The sequence below is a fragment of the Saimiri boliviensis genome, chromosome 11, assembly GCF_048565385.1.
Source record: "Saimiri boliviensis isolate mSaiBol1 chromosome 11, mSaiBol1.pri, whole genome shotgun sequence".
Taxonomy (NCBI): domain Eukaryota; kingdom Metazoa; phylum Chordata; class Mammalia; order Primates; family Cebidae; genus Saimiri; species Saimiri boliviensis.
Window position 1 is genome coordinate 25,149,306 of NC_133459.1, and position 23,870 is coordinate 25,173,175.

At 47.3% G+C, this 23,870-nt stretch overlaps 1 protein-coding gene and 1 pseudogene across 1 annotated transcript; both read right to left on the reverse strand.

Annotated features, from left to right (window-relative positions):
• Nucleotides 1–3,234, reverse strand: LOC101037002 (NEDD8-conjugating enzyme UBE2F pseudogene; annotated as a pseudogene).
• Nucleotides 3,235–9,099: 5,865 nt separating this feature from the next.
• Nucleotides 9,100–23,759, reverse strand: GPN2 (GPN-loop GTPase 2). The gene is made up of 5 exons (XM_010345815.3): nt 23,173–23,759; nt 22,448–22,604; nt 20,503–20,663; nt 18,865–18,995; nt 9,100–13,798 (listed from the first exon to the last, which is right to left on the reverse strand). The coding sequence occupies exons 1-5, from the start codon at nt 23,581–23,583 to the stop codon at nt 13,726–13,728; spliced, it is 933 nt and encodes a 310-aa protein (XP_010344117.1). The 5' UTR covers nt 23,584–23,759; the 3' UTR covers nt 9,100–13,725.
• Between the last annotated feature and the right edge of the window lie 111 nt (nt 23,760–23,870).

Consider the following 23,870-nt stretch of genomic DNA (forward strand, 5'->3'; position numbering starts at 1 on the left):
TTAGAATAGAAAAAATAAATCTTTAAATTGTACAAATTACAAATCTGTTCCAAAATATACTTACATTAAATAAAATACACATTTCAATAAGAGATCTACAGTGAATGACTATGCATTCTGGGAAGCTTCACATCTAGGCAGGGCCAATATTCGTGAAAGAAGCTAAGAGATTTTGCATCCAATTACACCTAGCGGGTATCTTATTGGAATCTGCAAGTTACACTGAACACATCATTAGCATCCCTTGTGAAGAAAACCAATTTTGTTTGGGAAAAGTGAAAGCAAGCTCTGGCCTCAATTTTGAGTTCATTACAACTTTTTTTTTTTTTCTTTTTTTTTTTTTGAGACGGAGTTTCGCTCTTGTTACCCAGGCTGGAGTGCAATAGCACGATCTCGGCTCACCGCAACCTCCGCCTCCTGGGTTCAGGCAGTTCTCCTGCCTCAGCCTCCTGAGTAGCTGGGATCACAGGCACGCACCACCATGCCCAGCTAATTTTTTGTAGTTTTAGTAGAGACGGGGTTTCACCATGTTGACCAGGATGGTCTCGATCTCTTGACCTCGTGATCCACCCGCCTCGGCCTCCCAAAGTGCTGGGATTACAAGCTTGAGCCACCGTGTCCGGCCAACTTTTTTTTTTTTTTTTTTTTTTTAGATGGAGTTTCACTCTTGTTACCCAGGCTGGAGTGCAATGGCGCGATCTCGGCTCACCGCAACCTCTGCCTCCTGGGTTCAGGCAATTCTGCCTCAGCCTCCTGAGTAACTGGGATTACAGGCACGCGCCACCATGCTCAGCTAACTTTTTGTATTTTTAGTAGAGATGGGGTTTCACCATGTTGACCAGGATGGTCTCGATCTCTTGACCTTGTGATCCACCCGCCTTGGCCTCCCAAAGTGCTGGGATTACAGGCTTGAGCCACCGCGCCCGGCTCATTACAACTTTTTAAGAATTTTACCAATAGCCTATACAGTACAAGTCCAAAAAAGTAAACATGTTAAGGTAAGCAAACAACCCTTCAGAAGCCCAAACACATTTTCTTGATGTATTTATGTTGAATTCTTCAACCACAATGAGCAGTCATGAAGATGGTCTTCAGGGCAACATGGTCACAGGACTGGGGCAATCCAGAGGACTGAGAGGGAGCCTGAGGACGGGAGAGGGGGCTACCTCTTGCTGTTTCACGTTAGTGACAAACTGTAACACAGTCCATGGGCCTGCAATCGTCCACTTTTATCGTCTGGCATAGGCTTGATGTAGTCGTCCACTTTATTCCAGAAGTCCTCCTTGTCCCGCAGATGACGTTCTGCAGCTTCAATATTCAGTGGATCATCAAAATTCAAAAGATCAGTAAACAAAAAGTTTAGTCCCCAAACAACATCCTTTAATGTTCTTGTGGGAGCCCAGCTAGTGCCCTCAATTGAATGTTCTCTCAGTAAACTCAGACATATTTCCCCTGTCTCTGTGATGTTGGGGTGCCAGATCTTGGTCAGGCATTTCACTTTGGGAGGCACCATGTTGTGCATCGGGAACTTCAGTTTCAAACTGAAAATTTCCACCCTGGTAGTAACCTTCTTCTGGGGTTACTGTTAGCTGAAAACAATGAAGCTTGTTTGGATCAGGAAAATGCACTTTACATGTACAGGGTAAATTAGCTTCAAGTTCTGCAACCTCTTTAACAAGCAATTTGTCTCTCACAGAAACCTTCCGAGTGGAGTCGGACGCTGTGGCTGCCGTCCGGGACCCTTTGAGACCATCGTCACGTTTCAGTTTGCTGCTAGTGTTAGCATTACTGCTACCTTTACCCTGGGCTCCCTGAGACAGGCGAGGTGGCCTGGCGCTCAATACCACGCCCAGCAGGCCAGGGAGGCTCCTGCGAGATGCGGCCCCTCACAGCGGCACAGGTAAGTGGCAGGGTGCGGGGACTCGGCCGCTCTCGTCCGTGGCTCAACCTGGATATATTTTTTATTTTTATCTTTGAGACAGGGTCTCACTCTTATTACCCAGGCTGGAGTGCAGTGGCATGATCCCAACTCACTGGAGCCTCGGACTGTGCTCAAGCAATCCCCTGGCCTCAGTCTCCTGAGTAGCTGGGCCTACAGATGTGTGCCACTGTGTCTGGCTAATTTTTAAAAACTTTTTTGTAGAGCCAGGGTCTCGCTATATTGTCCAAACTGGTCTACCCTCGTCCTCCTAAAGTGTTGGGATTACAGGTGTGAGCCACTGCACCTGGCCAGAACTTGGGTTTAAAGCTACCCTTTCAAATGTCCGGTAACCAGGTTTAGTTCCAGATCGTTATGGAAATGGAAATACAGCTGGTCCTGGGATGAAGAAGGACTGTCCAGAGATTGGGCAGACACAGTTTCAAGTGACCTTAGCCCTGTCTTTTCTCTTCTTTTCCTTTTTTTGAGACGGAGTTTTGCTCTTGTTGCCCAGGCTGGAGTGCAATGGTGCAATCTCAGCTCACTGCAACCTTTGTCTCCCCATTTCAAGCGATTCTCCTGCCTCAGCTTCCCGAGTAGCTGGGATTACAGGCATACACCACCATGCCTGGCTAATTTTGTATTTTTAGTAGAGATGGGGATTCTCCATGTTGGTCAGGCTGATCTTGAACTCTTGAGCTCAGGTGATCCAAGGCGGGTGGATCACCTGAGGTCAAGAGTTCAAGATAACCCTGACCAAAGTGCTGGGACTACAGGCGTAAGCCACTGTGCCCCGCCAGCTCTATCTTTTCTATATTGCCAGATTACCCCCCAGTGCTGGCAAATATCTTCTTGCAAGATTTTGGGTGGTATGGAGAAAATGTGCAACCTAAAATTATCTAGTACAGCTATCTACTCTTCCCTCTGTTATGTATAGTTACTTCAGAAGGCCAAATCCAAATGCCTCTTTAGAATCCACAGGAGTAGGTGATGGAGGTCAAGACTACTTTCTCAGAACCAGCCAGGAACCCTAGCAAAGCCAAGGCCACTGTAGCTCCTTCCAGAAAAGCAAGGTCCTCTCTCTCTCTCTCTCTCTCTCTCTCTCTCTCACACACACACACACACACACACACACACGTAATGTCCAGATGTCCAGAGCCTTGCATCAAGGCTAGCTCTTCCGTGGCTCCTCCCAGAAAAGCAAGGTACATTTCCCTGCCTCCATTTTACACACACACACACACACACACACATACAGCGTCCAGATGTCCAGAGACTTGCATCAAGGCTTGCTCTTCTGACCAACAGTATCCCATTTCTGCTTTTTCCTAGAGAACAGACTACAGTATCAGCAGGGGCAAGCATGACAAGTGTGTGCCGGGCACTTTCATACCTTAAGCCTCAGAATAATGCATGTTATTACCTTTGTTTTACAAATGAAAAGACTGAAACTCAGAGCAGCTAAGTAACCTAATAACCAAGGTCATATAACTACTCATGTGCTGGGAGTGGAACAGGGTCTGACTCTAAGCCCCATGTTTTTTTTTTTTTTTTTTTTTTTTTGAGACAGAGTCGCTGTGTCACTGAGGCTGGAGTGCAGTGGTGAGATCTTGGCTCACTGCAACCTCCACCTCCCAGGTTCAAGTGATTCTCTTGTCTCAGCCTCCCAAGTACCTGGGATTACAGGCATGTGCCACCATGCCCGGCTAATTTTTGTGTGATATATATATATATATATTTTTTTTTTTTTTTTTTTTTTTTTGGTAGATATGGGGTTTCACCATATTGGTCAGGCTGGTATCAAACTCCTGACCTTAGGTGATCCAGCCACCTCGGCCTCCCAAAGTGCCGGGATTACAGGTGCGAGCCACTGTGCCCCACCAGTCTCATGATTTTTAAACTACAATAGTTGTTTTCAAATTGCGTTCTGAAGGTTTCCCAGAAGCTGCCATGGGGCAGGAGCTGAGGGGTCAAAGTTTCCTCTTTCCACATACCTTGCCTAAAACAGCCACACATATGTCAGTTTTGTATATCAGAGTTTTACGAGTTAAAAAATAATACATTTGGCCAGGTGCAGTGGCTCACGCCTGTAATCCCAAAACTTTGGAAGGCTGAGGCTGGTGGATCACCTGAGGTCAATCAGTTTGAGACCAGCCTGGCCAGCATGGTGAAACTCCATCTTTACCAAAAAAATACAAAAAATGGCAGCCAGGTGCAGTGGCTTATGCTGGTAATCCCAGCACTTTGGGAGGCAGGCGGATCACCTGAGGTGGGGAGTTCAAGACCAGCCTGACCAACATGGAGAAACCCCGTCTCTACTAAAAATACAAAATTAGCCAGGTGTGGTGGTGTATGCCTGTAGTCCCGGCTACTCAGGAGGCTGAGGCAGGAAAATCCCTTGAACCTGGGAGGCAGAGCATTGTGATGAGCCGAGATCGCGCCATTGCACTCCAGCCTAGGCAACAAGGGTGAAACTCCGTCTCAAAAAAGTGGTGGTGGGTGTCTATAATCCCAGCTACTCAGGAGGCTGAGACAGGAGAACTGCTTGAACCCGAGAGGTGGAGGTTGCAGTTAGCCGAGATTGTGCCATTGCACTCCAGCCTGGGCAACAAGAGCAAGACTACGTACGTATCAAAAAAAAAAAAAAAAAAGGAAAAAAAAAGCCACATTATCTTATGCTGCTCTGCTCCTATTTTAGACTTTGTGAGAATCAAGAAAGTCTTCTTCTGGCTGAGTGTGGTGGCTTATGCCTGTAATCCCAGCACTTTGGGAGACCGAGGTGGGCGTATCACTTGAGGTCAGGAGTTTGAGACCAGCCTAGCCACATGGTAAAACCTCGTCTCTACTAAAAATACAAAAATTAGCAAGGCATGGTGGTGCACACATGTAGTGCCAGCTACTCAGGAAGCTGAGGCAGGAGAATCACTTGAACCAGGAGGCAGAGGTTGCAGTGAGCTGAGATTGCATCACTGCACTCCAGCCTGGGCAACAGAGCAAGACTCTGTCTCCAAAAAATAAATAAATAAGATTAAAAGAAAGCCTTCTTCTTACTCTCCTCTAACTCCACCCTAGTTCCGGTAGAAAGAAATTATCTTAAGAAAAGACTGAACTGGACCAATTTCCAGGCTCACTCACCAAGTTTAGGTTTTCTTTACCTGATTCCACTCTTACTTCCTTTAAATCAGGCGTCCCCAAACTACGGCCCTCGGGCCGCATGCGGCCCCCCACCGCACTTCAGGGAGGGGCACCTCTTTCATTGGTGGTCAGTGAGAGGAGCATAGTATGTGGCGGCCCTCCAACAGTCTGAGGGACAGTGAACTGGCCCCCTGTGTAAAAAGTTTGGGGATGCCTGCTTTAAATTATTCACCCTGTTCACAGGGTCCACCCCATCCCTGCTATGTGGGGAGTGGAAAAGGCAGGTTTCTGCAAGGAAGGTCCTCCACCCCTCAGAACCCCCTAGACCCACCTACCCTCTGAGTCAGGAGCCAGGAATGTCTGTGGGGGCAGCAGACAGGTATGTCACCCTGGGGGTGTCAGAGGTTGATTCATCTCTTATTTCCACCCGATCTTTTCCTTACAGCTCTCTGGGAAATTTAATCCTTTGTCTAGAAATGAAAGAGTGAAATCTAGGACTGAAAAGCATCAGGTCTTCAAATCAGTGGCTAGGTACAGTATTGAATACATATTATGGTATTCAATAAATATTTATTGAAAGAAAAAAGGCAGGGAGACATTTTCTACCTTTTATCCTCTATAGTAAAGCTAATCTGAGATTTCCTTGTCTGACTATAGACAAGGAAATAATATTTTAGCTCAAAAAAATATTATGTAACCAGGTGAGGTGGCTCACACCTGTAATCTCAGCACTTTGGGAGGCCGAGGCAGGCAGATTGCTGGAGCCCAGGAATTTGAGACCAGCCTGGGTAACATAGTGAGACCCCATCTCTGTTTAAAAAAAAAAAAAAAAAAAAAAAAGGCCGGGCACGGTGGTTTACACCTGTAATCCCAACACTTAGAGAGGCTGAGGAGGGCAGATTACAAGGTCAGGAGACTGAGACCATCCTGGCCAACATAGTGAAACTCCGTCTCTACTAAAATACTAAAAAGTAGCCAGGCGTGGTGGTGCATGCCTGTAGTTTTAGCTACTCGGGAGGCTGAGGCAGGGAATTGCTTGAAACTGGGTGGTAGAGATTGCAGTGAGCCGAGATCACACCACTGCACTCCAGCCTGGCAACAGAGTGAGACTTCATCTCGGAAAAAAAAAAAAAAATTATGTGACCTCTGAGATTACTGAGATTGCATGATTTATGAGTTAAGAAATTTTTATTTATTTATTTATTTTTGAGATAGAGTCTTGCTCTGTCACTCATGCTATAGTGCAGTGGCACGATCTTGGTTCAAGGCATCCTCTGCCTCCCAGGTTCAAGCGATTCCCCTGCCTCAGCCTCCTGAGTAGCTGGGACTACAGGTGCATGCCACCATGCTCGGCTAATTTTTTTGTATTTTAGTAGAGATGGGGTTTCACCACGTTGGCCAGGATGGTCTCAATCTCCTGACCTCGTGATCCACCTGCCTCAGCCTCCCAAAGTGCTGGGATTACAGGCCTGAGCCACCGTGCCTGGCTAAAGTTGAGAAAAATCTTAACCCATGTCCCAATCTCCCTTCTTTGCTGTTTCTGACTTCACAAAGCAATGTGGAGGCTCCAGGATTAATATATAGGAAGAACTTGGAGGTGACAATTCAGTGCAAAGGGAGGCACTAGAGGACATTCCTGGAAGCTAAGTCTACACGGCAAGCACACTGCGTTAGACTTCACATTTGGCTGGGTGCTCATGCCTATAATTCCAGCACTCTGGGAGGCCAAGGCAGGAGGATAGCTTGAGCTCAGAAGTTTGAGACTAGCCTGGGCAAGACGGCGAAACCCCATCTCTACAAAAAATACAAAAATTAGCCAGGAATGGTGGCATGGGCCTATAGTCCCAGCTACTCAGTAGGCTGAGGTGGGAAATAAATGGCTTGAGCCCAGAAGGTGAAGGTTGCAGTGAGCCTGGGTGAGAATATGAGATCCTATCTCAAAAAAAAAAAAAAAAAAAAAAAAAATTTCATGTTTATTTGGCATAGCTGTGATGGCTGTGAAGGGGCTTCTCATGTTCCTCCTCCACAACTGCTTCAGAGTTTTAGAATGAGGAGAAAAAAAAAGACCCTTGCTGTGTATTCTCATCCAGAGCATTTTACAATACTGTCTTTTTCCACCTCAATTGGTTTCTAAATCCCCACCCCATCCCGTCATGGCCCATCTTAGCCCACCTGGGCTTCTCGGGCTGCCTGGATTTAGATCTCTAGCAGGACAAGGTCACAGTGGGCTTGAAATGAGGCACATGGCTTTCCCCATCTTTGGCAGACCTGATGCGATGGAGGTATGTGCTGCACCTCCTTCTAAATGGAACAAGAGAGTGAACAGCCCAGATCAGGCTGGGTAAGTAAAGGCTGAAAAGCCAGAGACAAGAGAAGAGAGAGAGGAAGGGAATAGTGTTTCACTGGAGAATTTCCCAGCTGGGTGCGGTGGCTCACGCCTGTAATCTCAGCACTTTGAGAGGCCGAGGTGGGCAGATCACAAGGTCAAGAGATCGAGACCATCCTGGCCAACATGGTGAAACCCCGTCTCTATTAAAAATACAAAAATTAGCCAGGCGGGTGGCACTCGCCTGTGGTCCCAGCTACTCGGGAGGCTGAGGCAGAAGAATCGCTTGAAACCAGGAGGCAGAGGTGCAGTGAGCCGAGATTGCACCAGAGTAAGTCTCCTGGCAACAGAGCAAGACACCGTCTTAAAAAAAAAAAAAAAAAAAAAAAAAAAAAATTTCCCTCCAGGATTCTAGGATAATTGGGCCTTTTCACTACTTTCAAAATTGGCGTGGGTCTTAATAGTACTTGGGTGGGTATGAAGCCACTACCCTCCCACCTAGGGATTCTTGAGAAAGGGACAGAGAATTCTTCAAATCGACCTTCCCTTTCTGTTTCCCACAGTTCCTAATGGGACCATACTTCCTATATTCTCAGCCACCAGTAGGTGAGCATTTAATCCAGGCAGACTGGATGTGCTTCAGCTCTGTGGGCTTTAGGGACTCACCCTGACTCCTAAGCCTTTGTCAGGCTGGAAACCTTTCCAATTACCTGTGGTCTCTGCTAAGTTCTCTCAATTTTAGACTATCGTCTAATTGTTCAGGTCCCCAATTCAGAGCCAAGAAATGCATATAACCTAATGTCAGTGGTCAGTAGAGATGACCAGGAAGGTCCCTTCTAAGGCACTCAGAGGGTGTTTCCTCCCTCCAGAAGTTGTATAGAATTGTCAAGAAAAAAAATTGTCAAGTGAGGTCTGGAGATGAGAATGATTTCAGTGAGATGTAAAGTGGAACCTTTTTTGGAAAGCATTTTGGCCACATGAATCCAGAACCTGGAACGTGTCAGTTATTTCACTTCTAGGACTATCTCCTAAGTTAAATTCAGAGACTCAGACAATGATTTGGGCACGAGGATGCTACACTATTTACAAAAGGATGTTACACTATTTACAAAAGTGCAAATTGGTGATGACTTGTAGGCTAGTAGTAGGCTAACCATGGGAGTATGGATAGGTAAACAATGTTATAGCCAAACCATGGACTACTACCATGGTAACATTAAAAAGGTTATTTACTTGCCCTGCCTGTTAAAATTAAAAAAAAAAAAAAAAAAAAAAAGGGAAAAAATAATAAAAAAAGGCTATTTACTTCATTGAGACAGGGTCTCACTCTGTTGCCCAGGCTAGAGTGCAGTGGCACAATCATAGCTTACCATAGCCTCCAACTCCTGGCTTGAGCAATCCTCCCACTTCAGCCTCCCAATGTGCTGAAATTATAGGAATTCTATTTATTACATGGAATGGTATAAACTGAAAAGGGCAGGATACGACACAATTATAAAATATCTCCCTTAGGCGGAGGTTGCGGTGAGCCGAGATCGCGCCATTGCACTCCAGCCTGGGTAACAAGAGCAAAACTCTGTCTCAAAAAAAAAAAAAAAAAAAAAAAAATCTCCCTTATATAAATGCAATATCCACCCCTAGGCATACAAAAATAAGACTGAAAGAATATACAAAATATCTCCAGGTATCTATAGAAATGAGAAAAAAAATACACAAAATATACATTTGAATATAAATTTTATTTTTCTTTTAAACAGATGACTGCATAAAAATTTCTGTTATGGGATTCTGGGTGACTCATTTTCTCATTTTTTTTTTTTTTTTAAATTTGAGTCAGACTTTCACTCTTGTTGCCCAGGCTGGAGTGCAATGGCACAATCTTGGCTCACTGAAACCTCCACTTCCCGGGTTCAAGTGATTCTCCTGCCTCAGCCTCCTGAGTAGCCAGAATTACAGGTGTGTGCCATCACGCTCTGCTAACTTTTTTGTATTTTTTTTTTTTTTTGAGATGGAGTTTCGCTCTTGTTGCCCAGGCTGGAGTGCAATGGCGCATTCTCGGCTCACCGCAACCTCTGCCTCCTGGGTTCAAGCAATTCTCCTGTCTCAGCCTCCCAAGTAGCTGAGATTACAGGCATGTGCCACCATGTCCGGCTATTTTTTTGCATTTTTAGTAGAGACAGGGTTTCACCATGTTGGCCAGGATGGTCTCGATCTCTTGACCTCGTGATCCACCCTCCTCGGCCTCCCAATGTGCTGGGATTACAGGCGTGAGCCACCGCGTCCGGCTCACTTTTTTGTATTTTTAGTAGAGACGGGTTTTTGCCATGTTGGCCAAGCTTGTCTTGAACCCCTGACCTCAGGTGATCTGCCCACCTCAGGACCCAAAGTCCTGAGATTACAGGCGTGAGTGACAGTGCCTGGCCTTCTCCTTTCATTTTCTAAGTTTTTTACTTTCCTATATTTACTAGGAAATTTAAAAATAGGCTGGGTGCAGTGGCTCATGCCTGTAATCCCAGCACTTTGGGAGGCCAAGGTGGGTGGATCATGAGGTCAAGAGATTGAGACCATCCTGGCCAACATGGTGAAACCCCGCCTCTACTAAAAATACAAAATATTAGCCAGACATGGTGGCACATGACTGTAATCCCAGCTATCTAGAAGGCCGAGACAGAATTGCTTGAACCCAGAAGGCGGAGGTTGTGGTGAGCCGAGAATGTGCCACAGCCTGGGCAACAAGAGTGAAACTCCGTCTCAAAAAGAAAAAAAAAATCTTAAGGATGACTGCCACATGCCAGCCATACTGGAGGATGGTCTTTCTTCTACCTTAGACATTTCACACTGAACAGGTCTCAGCTGGAGCCCAAACATCTTCCTTTCTGCATTGTGCTGTCTCTTCTCCATCCCCTCAGGATATGCAGAGAACAGAAAATCATTTTGCTGCCAGTGGAAGGTAGAAAGAAGCTACATTTATTAGGGAAGAAAATACCCCTGGTGTCAAACCATGGCCTGAAAATAAAGGCTTTAGATTATTTCCACCCGTCTCTACTCCATTGCTGCAGAAAATAAATGCTGAAGGTGTTTGTGTATGAGGCCATAAAGTTGTAAAGGATGCCTTCAGCATCTGGCTTGTTTTGGTGATAGGTGGGGCCTCCGTGATGGGCAAGCATCAAAACCCATGGCCATAGCCGTTGGTACTGTTTTTAAAAGCACAGCACCCACCCTCACGCCCTGATGAAGGATTTGTCCAGTAGCCTGGGCGTCAGGATTCCTGGGCTCCAGGACCCACAGGTGATTCACAGCTAGCCCCAGGCTGTGCCTCTTGGCCTCAGTTTCCCTGGCATGCTCCACTAGTACTTCTTACCTACTTTGTGGGGTGTTAATAGGGGTGAGGTGCTTTGAACTTCTCAGATGAAAGAGGCTGGGAAGCAGCACCCAGTTATTAGACCCTATACAGCCAGGCGTGGGAGTTGAGGTTGCTTTCATACTGTTCCAGCCACAGTAGCCTCCTCATAGTCCTTCATTCGTCTGCCTTTGGCTCTGGCTGCCAAAAGCAGAAAGCAAAGCACAGCCAGTCCTATTTCAATGCTGTTTCAGAACAGATGTCCCTAAAATGAATTTGCCAGCTGCCCAAACCACTGGTGAACTATCTATGATTGAGTAGTACTTTATAGGTGCCTAGTTTCTTTCTCCTGATTGGTTGCAAAACCTGTGGGACAAGGGCTGTGACTTTTCACCAATAAGTATACCAAAGGAGGGACACTCACAATTTAGTGAGCAAATGGGTTATGAGAGAGCCAGGCTGAGCAAAGTTCAAACTCCTCACCTTTCTGCTTTCTCACTGTAGCGTGGGTAATGGCTTATTAATTTTCCCCATCTTGTCCATCTCTAATGAGGATTATGCATGCGGAAGCACTCCAAAAAACCAACCACTTCATACGTGTTAAAAAGTCCAGGCTGGACATGGTGGCTCATGCCTATAATCCCAGCACCTTGGGAGGCTGAGGCGGGCAGATCATGAGGTCAAGAGATGGAGACCATCCTGGCCAACATGGTGAAACCCTGTGTCTACTAAAAATACAAAAATTAGCTGGGTGTGGTGGCGGGCACCTATAATCCCAGCTACTTGGGAGGCTGAGGCAGATGAATTGCTTGAACCTGAGAGGCAGAGGTTGTGGTGAGCTAAGACTGCGCCGTTGCACTCCAGCCTGGGCGACAGAGTGAGACTCCATCTCAAAAATAAAAAAATTAAAAAGTCTAAATGCAGGCTGGGCGCGGTGGCTTATACCTGTAATCCCAGCACTTTGGAAAGCCAAGGCTGGCAGATCATGTCAGGAGATTGAGACCATCCTGGCTAACATGGGGAAACCCTATCTCTACTAAAAGTACAAAAAATTAGACGGGTGTGGTAGCACGCACCTGTAGTCCCAGCTACTCAGGAGGCTGAAGCAGGAGAATCACTTGAACCCTGGAGGCGGAGGTTGCAGTGAGCCAAGACTGTGCTACTGCACTCTGGCCTGGATGACAGTGTGACCGTCTCAAAAACAAAAAACTTCAAATGTATGCAAATAAGACTTGGCGTAACAGTCTTTCCCAGGCCATCAGTCCTGCTCCTTCTGCCACCAAGTGACAACTGCAAAAAATAAGGCTGGGGCACCACCTACTGGTTGAAAAATATATAAACAGAATCCAGCCAGTTGCAAGAAGAGCAAGGAAAACTTCAAGCCCTCTTAATTTTTGCCATACTTCCATAGCAACTGCCAAATTATATAATTAATATTTTTCTTTACAGAACTTATTTTTTTTGAGACGGAGTCTTGATCTGTTGCCCAGGCTGAAGTATAGTGGCACAATTTGGCTCATTGCAACCTCTACCTCACAAGATTCAAGCAATTCTCCTGACTCAGCCTCCCTAGTAGCTGGGATTCTAGGTGTGTACCACTACACCCAGCTAATTTTGCATTTTTGGTAGAGGTGGGGATTTCACTATGTTGGCCAGGCTGGTCTTGATCTCCTGACTTCAGGTGATCCGCCTACTGGGTTCAAGTGATTCTCCTGTCTTAGCCTCCCGAATAGCTAGTACTGCAGGTACTGCACCCAGCTAATTTTTGTATTTTTTTTTTTTTTTTTTTTTGAGACGGAGTTTCACTCTTGTTACCCAGGCTGGAGTGCAATGGCGCGATCTCGGCTCACCACAACCTCCGCCTCCTGGGTTCAGGCAATTCTCCTGCCTCAGCCTCCTGAGGAGCTGGGATTACAGGCACGCGCCACCATGCCCAGCTAATTTTTTGCACCTTTAGTAGAGACGGGGTTTCACCATGTTGACCAGGATGGTCTCGATCTCTTGACCTCGTGATCCACCCGCCTCGGCCTCCCAAAGTGTTGGGATTACAGGCTTGAGCCACCGTGCCCGGCCAATTTTTGTATTTTTTGATAAAGATGGGGTTTCACCATGTTGGTCAGGCTGGTCTCAAACTCCTGGCCTCAAGTAATCTGCCTGCCTTGGCCTCCCAAAGTGTTGGGCTTACAGGTGTGAGTCAATGCACCCAGCCTTGTATTTCATTTTTGTAAACGTTTAGCCGCTACTGTAAATGGAAAACTAGTTAACACTTGCCAAAAATAGAATAAAACCCTAAAACAAATACAATGAATATAAAACATTAATAAAGGTCTAGCTGGGAAGTGTTGCCTGTGAAAGCTGAAACTTGAGACTCTGATAAAACTGAAGATTTGGGGACCCGGTGGCTTGCACCTATAGTCCCAGCTACTCAGGAAGCTGAGGTGGGAGGATCACTTGAGCCCAGGAGTTTGAGTCTGGCCTGGGTCCTACAGTGAGACCCCATCTTTTAAAAAACAAACAAACCTCAAAACCAAAAACTGAAGATCAATAAAAACACATGACTGGAGACTGAATGTGAATCCTCTAGCATGATGAATCCTATGCTTTGGGGAAATACTGATTATTCCAAGGGAAGGTAACATTCCCTCATTCTTCCCCAAACCCCTGGGCCTGGAGGAGTCAAGAAAAGTTTGGAAATCACAAAAAGTAGAAAAGACTCTTGTATTATAGCACATTCCATCACAGCCTGAGTTGGACCAGTGCTCAACTTTCTGGTGGCAGGGCCCAGAGCTCAAGGACACCATTGACAGCAAGGTGCGTGTTCTGCTTGGTCCCATGTCTGGCTTTTGGCCAGAAGTACTTTGCAGAGCTGAGCGTCCCCTTGCCAACCCGCCGGCTCTGGCTGGGAGGACTTGCTTTTGGGTCTGCAACCTGTACTTTCTGCATCCAGGAGCTTCCACTTTCCCAGCGCTGGGTTATGCATCCTGCTCTCCAGGGTCCACCTTGTTGCTATAGCTGCATGGCTTCCTGCTCCACTGACTGGTCCGAGGGTGCTAGGTACTTCTCCTGGATGCCCAGTGTGCTGAGGAAGGGTGTGTCAAGGCTGATAGCATAGGCAGAGGATGGGGAGCTGGTCTGGGCAGGATCTGACCTCCGTTAATGTCTACCCTCCAACCATGTCCATCCCTCTCTTCCACATAATTACAAGGATTGGGTATGAGAAGCCTCCAAAAACATCCAGACTCAAATGCTCCCCTATCTGCCTCTTGCACACACTGCTGAGGATCAAAGGACTAGAGAGTGCTGACCTCCCAATGCTGCGTTATGGCACATGCTCTGGATCCAGACACAGGGAGTTCAAATATTGACGATGTCTGGGTCTCGGGTTTGATGAGGAGACGGGGGTTAGCCATGGCTAGGTTGGCTATGTTAGGAAACCATGGCTGTTTTAAATGACTCCAAAGTCAGAAACTGAGATTCTACACCAGCAACACCAAGGTTTGAACAGTTCTTCCAACCCATCCCAGAAGAAGGACCTTGGGCCTGTCACTCTCAGAGCCCCCGTTGCTTGGCCTTGAGTGATCCTCCTTTGGGACCCACCTTTGCCTCCCAAAGTGTTGGAATTACAGGCATGAAGCCATTACACTTGGCCCATGCCATCTTATTTGCAACCCTCGAAACCTGTGACAACTTTGAATCCCTATGCCTTTGCGTGTAGTTCTCTTTTTTTTTTTTTTTTGAGACGGAGTTTCGCTCTTGTTACCCAGGCTGGAGTGCAATGGCGCGATCTCGGCTCACCGCAACCTCCGCCTCCTGGGTTCAGGCAATTCTCCTGCCTCAGCCTCCTGAGTAGCTGGGATTACAGGCACACGCCACCATGCCCAGCTAATTTTTTGTATTTTTAGTAGAGACGGGGTTTCACCAAGTTGACCAGGATGGTCTCGATCTCTTGACCTCGTGATCCACCCGCCTCGGCCTCCCAAAGTGTTGGGATTACAGGCTTGAGCCACCGCGCCCGGCCGCGTGTAGTTCTCTTTAACCTGAATTCCCTTTCCTTCTTCATTAGACTGGCTAAACCTCACTTTAAAATGATGCAACTAATGTGCCACGCCTCCATGAAGCTTTTCTTTTCTTCTTTTTGAGACAGAGTCTTGCTCTGTTGCCCAGGCTGTAGTGCAGCAGCACAATCTCAGTGCACGGCATCCTCCGCGCCCGGGTTCAAGCGATTCCCCTGCCTCAGCCTCCTAAGTAACAGGGACTATAGGCGCAGGCCACCACAACCAGCTAATTTTTTTGTATTTTAGTAGAGATGGGGTTTCACCATGTGGCCAGGATGGTCTCGATCTCTTGACCTTGTGATCCGCCCGCCGCAGCCTACCAAAGTGCTGGGTTTACAGGCATGAGCCCGGCCTCCATGAAGCTTTTCTTACCCTCCTACCCTTCAGCAGAGCTGACCACTCCCTTCTTTGTATCAGTCCCGACTCTCTTACAGAGAGCAGCTGAACCTTTAGGGGGCTGAGCAGAATCTAAAATCAGCACAAATGTATATGGTTAAAAATATGCTTGAAAATTCCTTAAGTTATTTGTTAAATGACGCACGCACGGTTTTGTGAATAGAATCATGTATATATATATATAAATACTACATAAACATATAAAGTAATGTACAGACGCTCCTTGACTTACAATGGATTTACATTTTGATAAACTCATCCTAAATCAAAAATATCTTAATTCTTTTTTTTTTTTTTTTTTTGAGACGGAGTTTCGCTCTTGTTACCCAGGCTGGAGTGCAATGGCGCGATCTCGGCTCACTGCGACCTCCGCCTCCCGGGTTCAGGCAATTCTCCTGCCTCAGCCTCCGGAGTAGCTGGGATTACAGGCACGCGCCACCATGCCCAGCTAATTTTTTTGTATTTTTAGTCGAGACGGGGTTTCACCAAGTTGACCAGGATGGTCTCGATCTCTTGACCTCGTGATCCACCCGCCTCGGCCTCCCAAAGTGCTGGGATTACAGGCTTGAGCCACCGCGCCCGGCCAAAAATATCTTAATTCAAAAATGCATTTAATACACATAACCTACCACACATCATAGCTTAATCTCACCTATCTTAAACATTCTTGGAACACTTACATTGGCCTGTAGTTGGGCAAAATCATCTAAGACAAAGCCTATTTTATAATAAAGTATTGAGTATGTCATATAATTTATTCAAAACTGTACTAAAAGTGAAAGAATGGTTAATACGTACCCAAAGAATGATTTCTACCCAAGACTATAGCTTTCACAACATCATAAAGTTGAACCATCGTAAGTTGGGAACCATCTGTATGGTGTACAAAATATTACAACACTATTTAAATTGCTCCTCCCAGGGCTGGGCGCGGTGGCTCAAGCCTGTAATCCCAGCACTTTGGGAGGCCAAGGCGGGTGGATCATGAGGTCAAGAGATCGAGACCATCCTGGTCAACATGGTGAAACCCTGTCTCTACTAAAAATACAAAAAATGAGCTGGGCATGGTGGTGCGTGCCTGTAATCCCAGCTATTCAGGAGGCTGAGGCAGGAGAATTGCCTGAACCCAGGAGGCAGAGGCTGCGGTGAGCCAAGATAGGGCCATTGCACTCCACCCTGGGTAACAAGAGCGAAACTCCATCTCAAAAAAAATTAAAATTAAAAAAAAAAATTGCTCCTTCCAGCCTAGGCTGCATGGTGAAACCCCATCTCTACAAAAATTAGCTGGCCATGGTGGAAAACGTCTGTAGTCCTAGCTATTTAGGAGGATGAAGTGGGAGGATCACTTGAGCCCAGGGAGGTCGAGGCTGCAGTGAGCTGTGATTGTGCCACTGCACTCCAGCCTGGGCAAGAGAGTGAGACGGTACCCAAAGTATGATTTCTACCCGAAAATAAACGGCCGGGCATGGTGGCTCAGGCCTGTAATCCCAGCATTTTGGGAGGTCAAGGCAGGAGGGTCACGAAGTCAGATCAAGACCATCTTGGCCAACATGGTGAAACCCTGTCTCTACTAAAAACACAATTAGCTGGGCATCGTGGTATGTGCCTGTAGTCCCAGCTACTTGGGAGGCTGAGGCAGGAGAATCGCTTGAACCCGGAAGGTGGAGATTGCAGGGAGCCAAGATTTTGCCACTAAATAGAAATTGCCCCTCCCATCTGGGCATGATGGCTCATGTCTATAATCCCAGCACTTTGGGAGGCTGAGGTGGGAGGATAATGAGCCCAGGAGTTAAAGGTCGTGTTAAGCTTTGATTGCATCACTGCACTCCAGCCTGGGCAAAGAAGCAAGACCCTGCCTCTAGAAAATAAATATAAAAATTGCAGGCTGGGCGTGGTGGCTCATGCCTGTAATCCCAGGACTTTGGGAGAACGAGGCAGGCAGATCACCTAAGATCAAGAGTTGGAGACCAGCCTGGACAACATGGGGAAACCCCGTCTCTACTAAAAATACAAAAAATCAGCCGGGTGTGATAGTGGGTGCCTATTATCCTAGCTACTCAGGAGTCTGAGGCAGGAGAATTGCTTTAACCTGGGAGGTAGAGGTTGCAGTGAGCTGAGATTGCACCACTGCACTCCAACCTGGGCGACAAGAACGAGACTCGTCTCGAAAATAAAATAAAATTGCTCCTCCCCTTTTTTGCTGATCAAATGCAGTCCAGTTGGCCCACATTAACTGCAGGTGTGAGGCAGCTCCTTAATGCCTTCGACTGCACACTCTACTGTCATAGTTTATAACTTGTTCCTCCAACCCCTACCCCGTGAGCTTTGTTTCCTACATATGACTTGACATAGATCAGTAAGTGTTGGCTGGAATTATTTTCTTCTACACCAAAGACTCTGCGTCCCTCCTGTCTCCAGCATCCTGTGTAAATGCTGAATCTGTGAGAGCATCAGTCTAGAGGGCCTTGACTTTCCTGCTTCATGCATAGCCTCTGTGACCTGATGGACATCTACCCATGACCTTGGCTCCAGCCTCACTAACCCAGCTGCAAAGTCTGGCTGCTTCTTGGACAGCTCTGGATGTCCCATGGACCCCTGAACACAGCACATCTGCCAGCTCCCGTTCCTTTCATCCATGTGACAAACTTTCTTTTCCTGCCTCAGTGATTAGTACATCCACCTGCCCACTGTCTAAGCCAGAGACCTGGGAAGTTAAATTCTGCTCCAGCTCCATCTATCCCATTTAGTCACTGACTCTTATAGTCTATCTCGTTAGTATTTTTCCAATTCACACCTCTCTATTCTCACTACAAATTTTTCAACCCTTCCCTAGCAAAACTGTAAAACTCTTCTGACCCCAGTCACATCCCTTCAATGCATTTTCCACAATTACAAGAGCTTTTCTAAAACGTACATCTGATCATGTCACATCATGTTCAACAATACTCGCTGAATACTGGCTCCCAATGCCCACTAATGGACTGAAGTCCATATTCCTTAGTAGGGGACTCAGGACCCTCCCTCGGCAGCCCTGCCTGCACCCCTGCAACGTCCTTTCCTGTTCATATGCAACATACCAAGTAACTGGACCTCCTGCATCTCTCTCAAATGACCAATCACCTTTCATATCTGGGCCTCTGTATTTATTGCTCCTATTGATCAATATCCTCCCTTGTCCTCAGTATAACCAACTCTGAAGGCAAGGGACCACCTTTGCACATGAAAGACAGTCATCAGGAAGCCCAACTGATCAACATGAAATCAGTCATCCACAGGCAGGCGTGGTGGCTCACACCTGTAATCCCAGCACTTTAAGAGACAGAGGCGGGTGGGTCACCTGAGGTCAGGAGTTTGAGACCAGCCTAGCCAACATAGTGAAACCTCGTCTCTACTAAAAATACAAAAATTAGCTGGGCATGGTGGCGCATGCCTGTAATCCCAGCTACTCAAGAGGCTGAGGCAGGAGAATTGCTTGAATCTGGGAGGCGGAGGTTGCAGTGAGCTGAGATTGTACCACTGCACTCCGGCCTGGGGGACAAGAGCGAAACACCCTCTCAAAAAAGAAAAAAAGAAAAAAAAAAGGAAAAAAGAAATCAGTCACCAACAGGGATTGTTGAGTCAACCACCTCCTGTGGCCATTCCTGAGCCCCATGTCTCACCCTCTCCGCTATGGCCAGGAAGGTTCCAAGGATACGAAGAGAAATGGAAGTCAGTTCCCATTGCAGCAGACATCATGGCCTCCAGGCTTCGCTGCTCTTGGGCTCCAAAACAGTATCCATTGGCTTTATCCACAGCCTGCAGGACTCGCTGGATGCTCTCCTTGTCCTGAGCAGGAAGGAGAGAAACAGTTCTGTGAGTGAAACAGAAGTGTGTAAAACTGCTTGCAATTGCTAAATATACCTTCCTCCATCTTGTCTCTGTACATGTAGCTTCCTTGGCCTGGAGCAGTTCTACATGTTCCCAGAGGCTGGATAAACCCCATTTTTCCTGACCACCACTCACTCAGATTAGAACACGTAAGCCCCTCTATGCACACCCACAGTCCCCTGGGTTTACACCTATGGCACAGGGTATCCCTACCATGTAATAAATGCCTATTAACTCACCTGCCTCCTCTACCTGACTAAGCACCCCTCAGGGCCAGGGAATGTTACAGTATTCCCTGTGCCTGGCACAATACTTCTCTTAAGTAGATAGTCAATAAATATGTATGCTTTAAATCTATAACTGGGCTGCATGTGGTGGCTCACGCCTGTAATCCCAGCACTTTGGGAGACCAAGGTGGGTGGATCACTTGAGGTCAGGATTTCAAGACCAGCCTGGTCAACATGGTGAAAGCCCGTCTCTACTAAAAACACAAAAATTAGCTGGATGTGGTGGCATGTGCCTGCAGTCCCAGCTACTTGGGAGGCTGAGGCAGGAGAATCACTTGAACTCAGGAGGCAGAGGTTGCAGTGAGCTGAGATCACACCACTGCACTCCAGCCTGGGTGACAGAGCAAGACTCCGTCTCAAGAAAACTCCAAAAATTAGCTGGGCATTGTGGCAAATGCCTGTAATTCCAGCTACTTGGGAGGCTAAGGCAGGAGAATCGCTTGAACCTGGGAGGTGAAGTTTGCAGTTAGCCAAGATGGCACCACTGCACTCCAGCCTGGGTGACGAGAGTGAGACTCTGTCACACACAGACACAAATCTTTTCCTCATCCACATACAGTGGTAAGAACAGTTTATATATAACATGGTGAAAAGGACAGAGCAAAATTATGTATGTGTAGTCCTTAGCACAGTGCCCAGCACAGAAAGCCATAAATAGCTTATGATCAATATTATAGAGTTCACCTCCTCATATCAGAAAAGTGTGGCATTAGAAAGGGAAGAGACAAGTTAGCTCAAGTCCACCCACTGCAGAAAGGAATCTAACATGCACCTGGATCTCCCAGGTTATCGCTGCAGGATGGGTGAAGGTGAGAGGCACAGTGGTTGGGTACCATTTTGCAAAGTCAACAGGCAGCTGCCCAGTTGAATGGGCTTAAGAGACTTGTCCCTGGTCCTGGTCAAGTTTCTTGCTGATGACTTTCTAAACTCACCCATTTTCACACTGAGGAGGGAACATGTGAAGAGAGGATCTAGCAACATAGAACAGACAGGGTAAAAGTTTGTCCATTCTCTTTACTGGAATTCTGCCCCTATAGCAGCCCCTGGTCCTAAAACTAAGGCTACTTGGTGACAGTCTGACTTAGGGCAAAGACCCCTGTTTAAGCCCTCAAAGCTTCCTGTGCCCTTGGCTTGGTGAATCCCAGGCACTGTCAGATTCCTGTCTTAGCCTCTAGTACCTGGATGTTCAGAGGGATAAAGGAGACCAGGCTATAGTCTTCGATGAGCTGCACTAGCTTCTCATTGAGCTGGCGGTAGTGACAGAAGAAAGGGTCAGAAGCCAGGTGGTCAAGAAGGTAGGAGAGATCCAGAACCTCTGTGTAGTAGTCCAGGTTGAAGGCTAAAGAGAGAAACCAGTGTTCAGGAACAACTAGTATCAGGATCAAGACCTGAAGACGAGGTTCGTTTTTCTTCTTTTCCTTTGTCTTCATGCACTCAAATATTTGTTGACAGAGTAAAATGAAGTTACTAAGAAAAAAGGCATTTGGTTTTACCTGCTATTTTATAGCTATACAGGCAGGTACCCACTTCATAGGACTGTTTTGAAGATTAAATGCTATAAACCCCAGTGTCTGGTACAGAGAAGTGCTTGATCAACACTTGCAAATAGGCTGGGCGCAGTGGCTCATGCCTGTAATACCAGCATTTTGAGAGGCCAAGGCAGGTGGATCACCTGAGATCAGGAGTTCAAGATCAGCCTGTCCAACATGGTAAAACCCCATCTCTACTAAAAATATAAAAATTAGCCAGGCATGGTGGTGGGAGCCTGTAATCCCAGCTACTTAGGAGGCTGAGGCAGGAGAATCGCTTGAGCCTGAGAGGTGGAAGTTGCAGTGAGCCAAGATCACGCCATTGCATTCCAGCCCAGGCGACAGTACAAGACACCGTCTCGAAACTAAAATAAAACAAAATAAAATATAAAAAATAAAATAAAGGAATAAAAATTAAAGATTAAAAAAAGAAATAAAATAAAATATAAAATAAATAAAAATAAGGACTACATGATGCTGAGGTCTCTGATTCAGTTTTATGAATCTTTTCCCACTAAAAGAAGTAAGGTGGAACTCCCTCTAGTGGCCTGTTTCTGCCCAGAAAACTTAAGTATCTGGGCTCCTTGGCAGGTCTATCCTCAAGTGAGCTGAGGACTCTCTATCACTCTATATCCAGACTAGAAGCTAGCTGAACTCCCTGGACAAGGTCCTGACACCTCCCTTTGCCAACCACCTCCCCGTTGCTCATGTGCTGGTCATTTTATCTGTCTTCTCTAGGTTCCCTTGTGGCTAAAGATGCTATTTAGAGAACAATGTCCCCAGTTCAGGAGACTACTAATTAGTCAAGAAAAAAATGCTGGCCACTGGGACTCTAGCCAAATTCTCCCGCCTCGTACCAGCCTGCTTCTACCTCAGTCTTCCCTATTTTGTCCCTGGCCTCCCACCCCCTCTCTGTCTCTCTGCCAGGTGAGAATATAGCCTCCTTCTGTGAGGACAGAAGGCGGCTGTCTAGGAGCCAGGAAGCAGGCTCTCACCAGACACCAGATCTGCTTGTGCCTTGATCTTGGACTTACCAGCCTCCAGAACTGTGAGAAATAAATATTTATTGGTTAGGCCATCTGGTCTATGATATTTTTGTGACAGCAGCACAAACTAAGACAAGGCCTTTACCCCTACTGGTGCCTCTGCATAGAACAGTCCTCCCTTGGCCGGCTCCTTCTCACCATTCCAGTCTCAGCTCAGATGCCACTGCCTCAGAGCAGTAGTGAGAAACTGAGGTCCAAACAGATGAACTGATTTACTCAGATCACATGGTAATTCAGTGGCAGAGCCAGAATTTAAACTCATGCCTGTTTTATTTCAAAGCTCACTCACCTCACTCCCAAACAGTCACTGTCATATCACTTTAGTTCCTTTGTAACACCTAACACCATCTGTAGCTCTCTCTTCTCCAAAATCTACAACAGCATCTAGCACAGAGTGGCACAAAATAAATGGGCAAGAGTCTGAACCTGCCTGTGGTTACAATCACCAGATCATACAAGGCACCAGAGGCAGCTACCTTCAGCTGAGATGTCTGCTTCATTCTAGCCCAGCTGCTGCCCTGCTCTTTGCCTGGAACAGGAGCTCTTACCCAGCTTCCCATAATGCTCAATGAGGTCCATCTTGGAAAGGAGGTTGACATGGGGCAGCTCCACGTGCAGCATGGTGGCTAGGGAGGTACACAGTACTGAAATGAACTTGGCAGGGTCTGTGCAGTAGTGAGAATCCACGAGGTGGACAGCAGTCAGCTGGGAGGGAAGAGACAGGGTGAGAGTGGCCTGGAGAAGCAGGGATCAGCAGTCCCTCATCAAACTGAGAGCTTGAGGAAAAGTCTAAGCTTTTCCTATTAGTCTCCTCCTGCCTCTGTTTCATTCTAATAACCACCCTGGTTTCCTTCTCCCAGAAAATAGGAAGCATTTTTTTTTTTCCATACAAGATGTCTTGCACTGAGCCTCCCAGTGGGCAAGATGTTTAAATCCCACGGTATCTGATTCCACTCTTTCATTTACTTTTGCTCACAAACTTAAAACTATCTCCATGTCACTATCTACACTAACCCCTTCCATACTTCAAAAATCGCCACGTTGGCTGCTAACATATCCATTTTACACGTGAGGAAACTGAGGTTCAGAGCGATGAACAGACTTACCCAGACCACACAGCGAGTCAGTAGTAGAGCCAGATTTTGAACTCAAGCCTGTTTTACTCCAAAGCAACTCAGCCCCTCCCTCCCTGTGTGACATGGGGGCGTGGCATCTTTCCTCCCTGTCCCAGTTCCTCCATCTGCAAAATGGCCCTCCCCGGCCTGAGACGCACCCTGAGATCCCACTGAGCCATTTGGGAGAAGATGCTGCGCAGGGCGCCGTGATGCGTGCATAGCTCCACCTGGCCTGGGCAGTCGAAGAGGAAGTAGTGGCCGCGGAGGGGGTCGAGCTTGGCACGCAGCCAATCTAGGTTGGCTTCCAGGTACTCCATGCAGTAGAGCAGGCCGCCGTTGGGCCCCAGCCGCAGCGCGTCCATCACGTCGCCCAGCCCCACCAGCTCGCCCACGTCCACGGCACACTCGTACGGCAGCCCTTCGTTGGCCGGGTCCAGGTTCACCACGGCCACGCGCCGGCCCAGCGCGCGCAGGAACTCACTCATGCCCAGGCAGTACGTGGTCTTCCCCGAGCCCGGAGGGCCGATCACCGCTTGCCCAAAGGCCGTGGTCGGAGCGGCCCTTGCCATGGGCGGCCCGCGCGCGGTCCGGAGCAGATCAGCTCTGATCGAAAACGGGGCGGGCAGCCGCTCAGGAGACCAGACTGAGGGCGAGGGACCCAGGACGTACGCCTCCCTCGCGGCCAACTTCACTGGCCTCACACGGCGCGTCGCGCAAGGGGAACTAACGGGCTGGTACTAACTAGACCAACTCGACTTCCGGATGGCGTCGGAAACAGCAGGCCAAGGAGAGGAAGTCCCGCCCTCACGTTGGAGACGTAGCTCGACGCCGAGGGGCGTGGCGGCGCAACCGCATT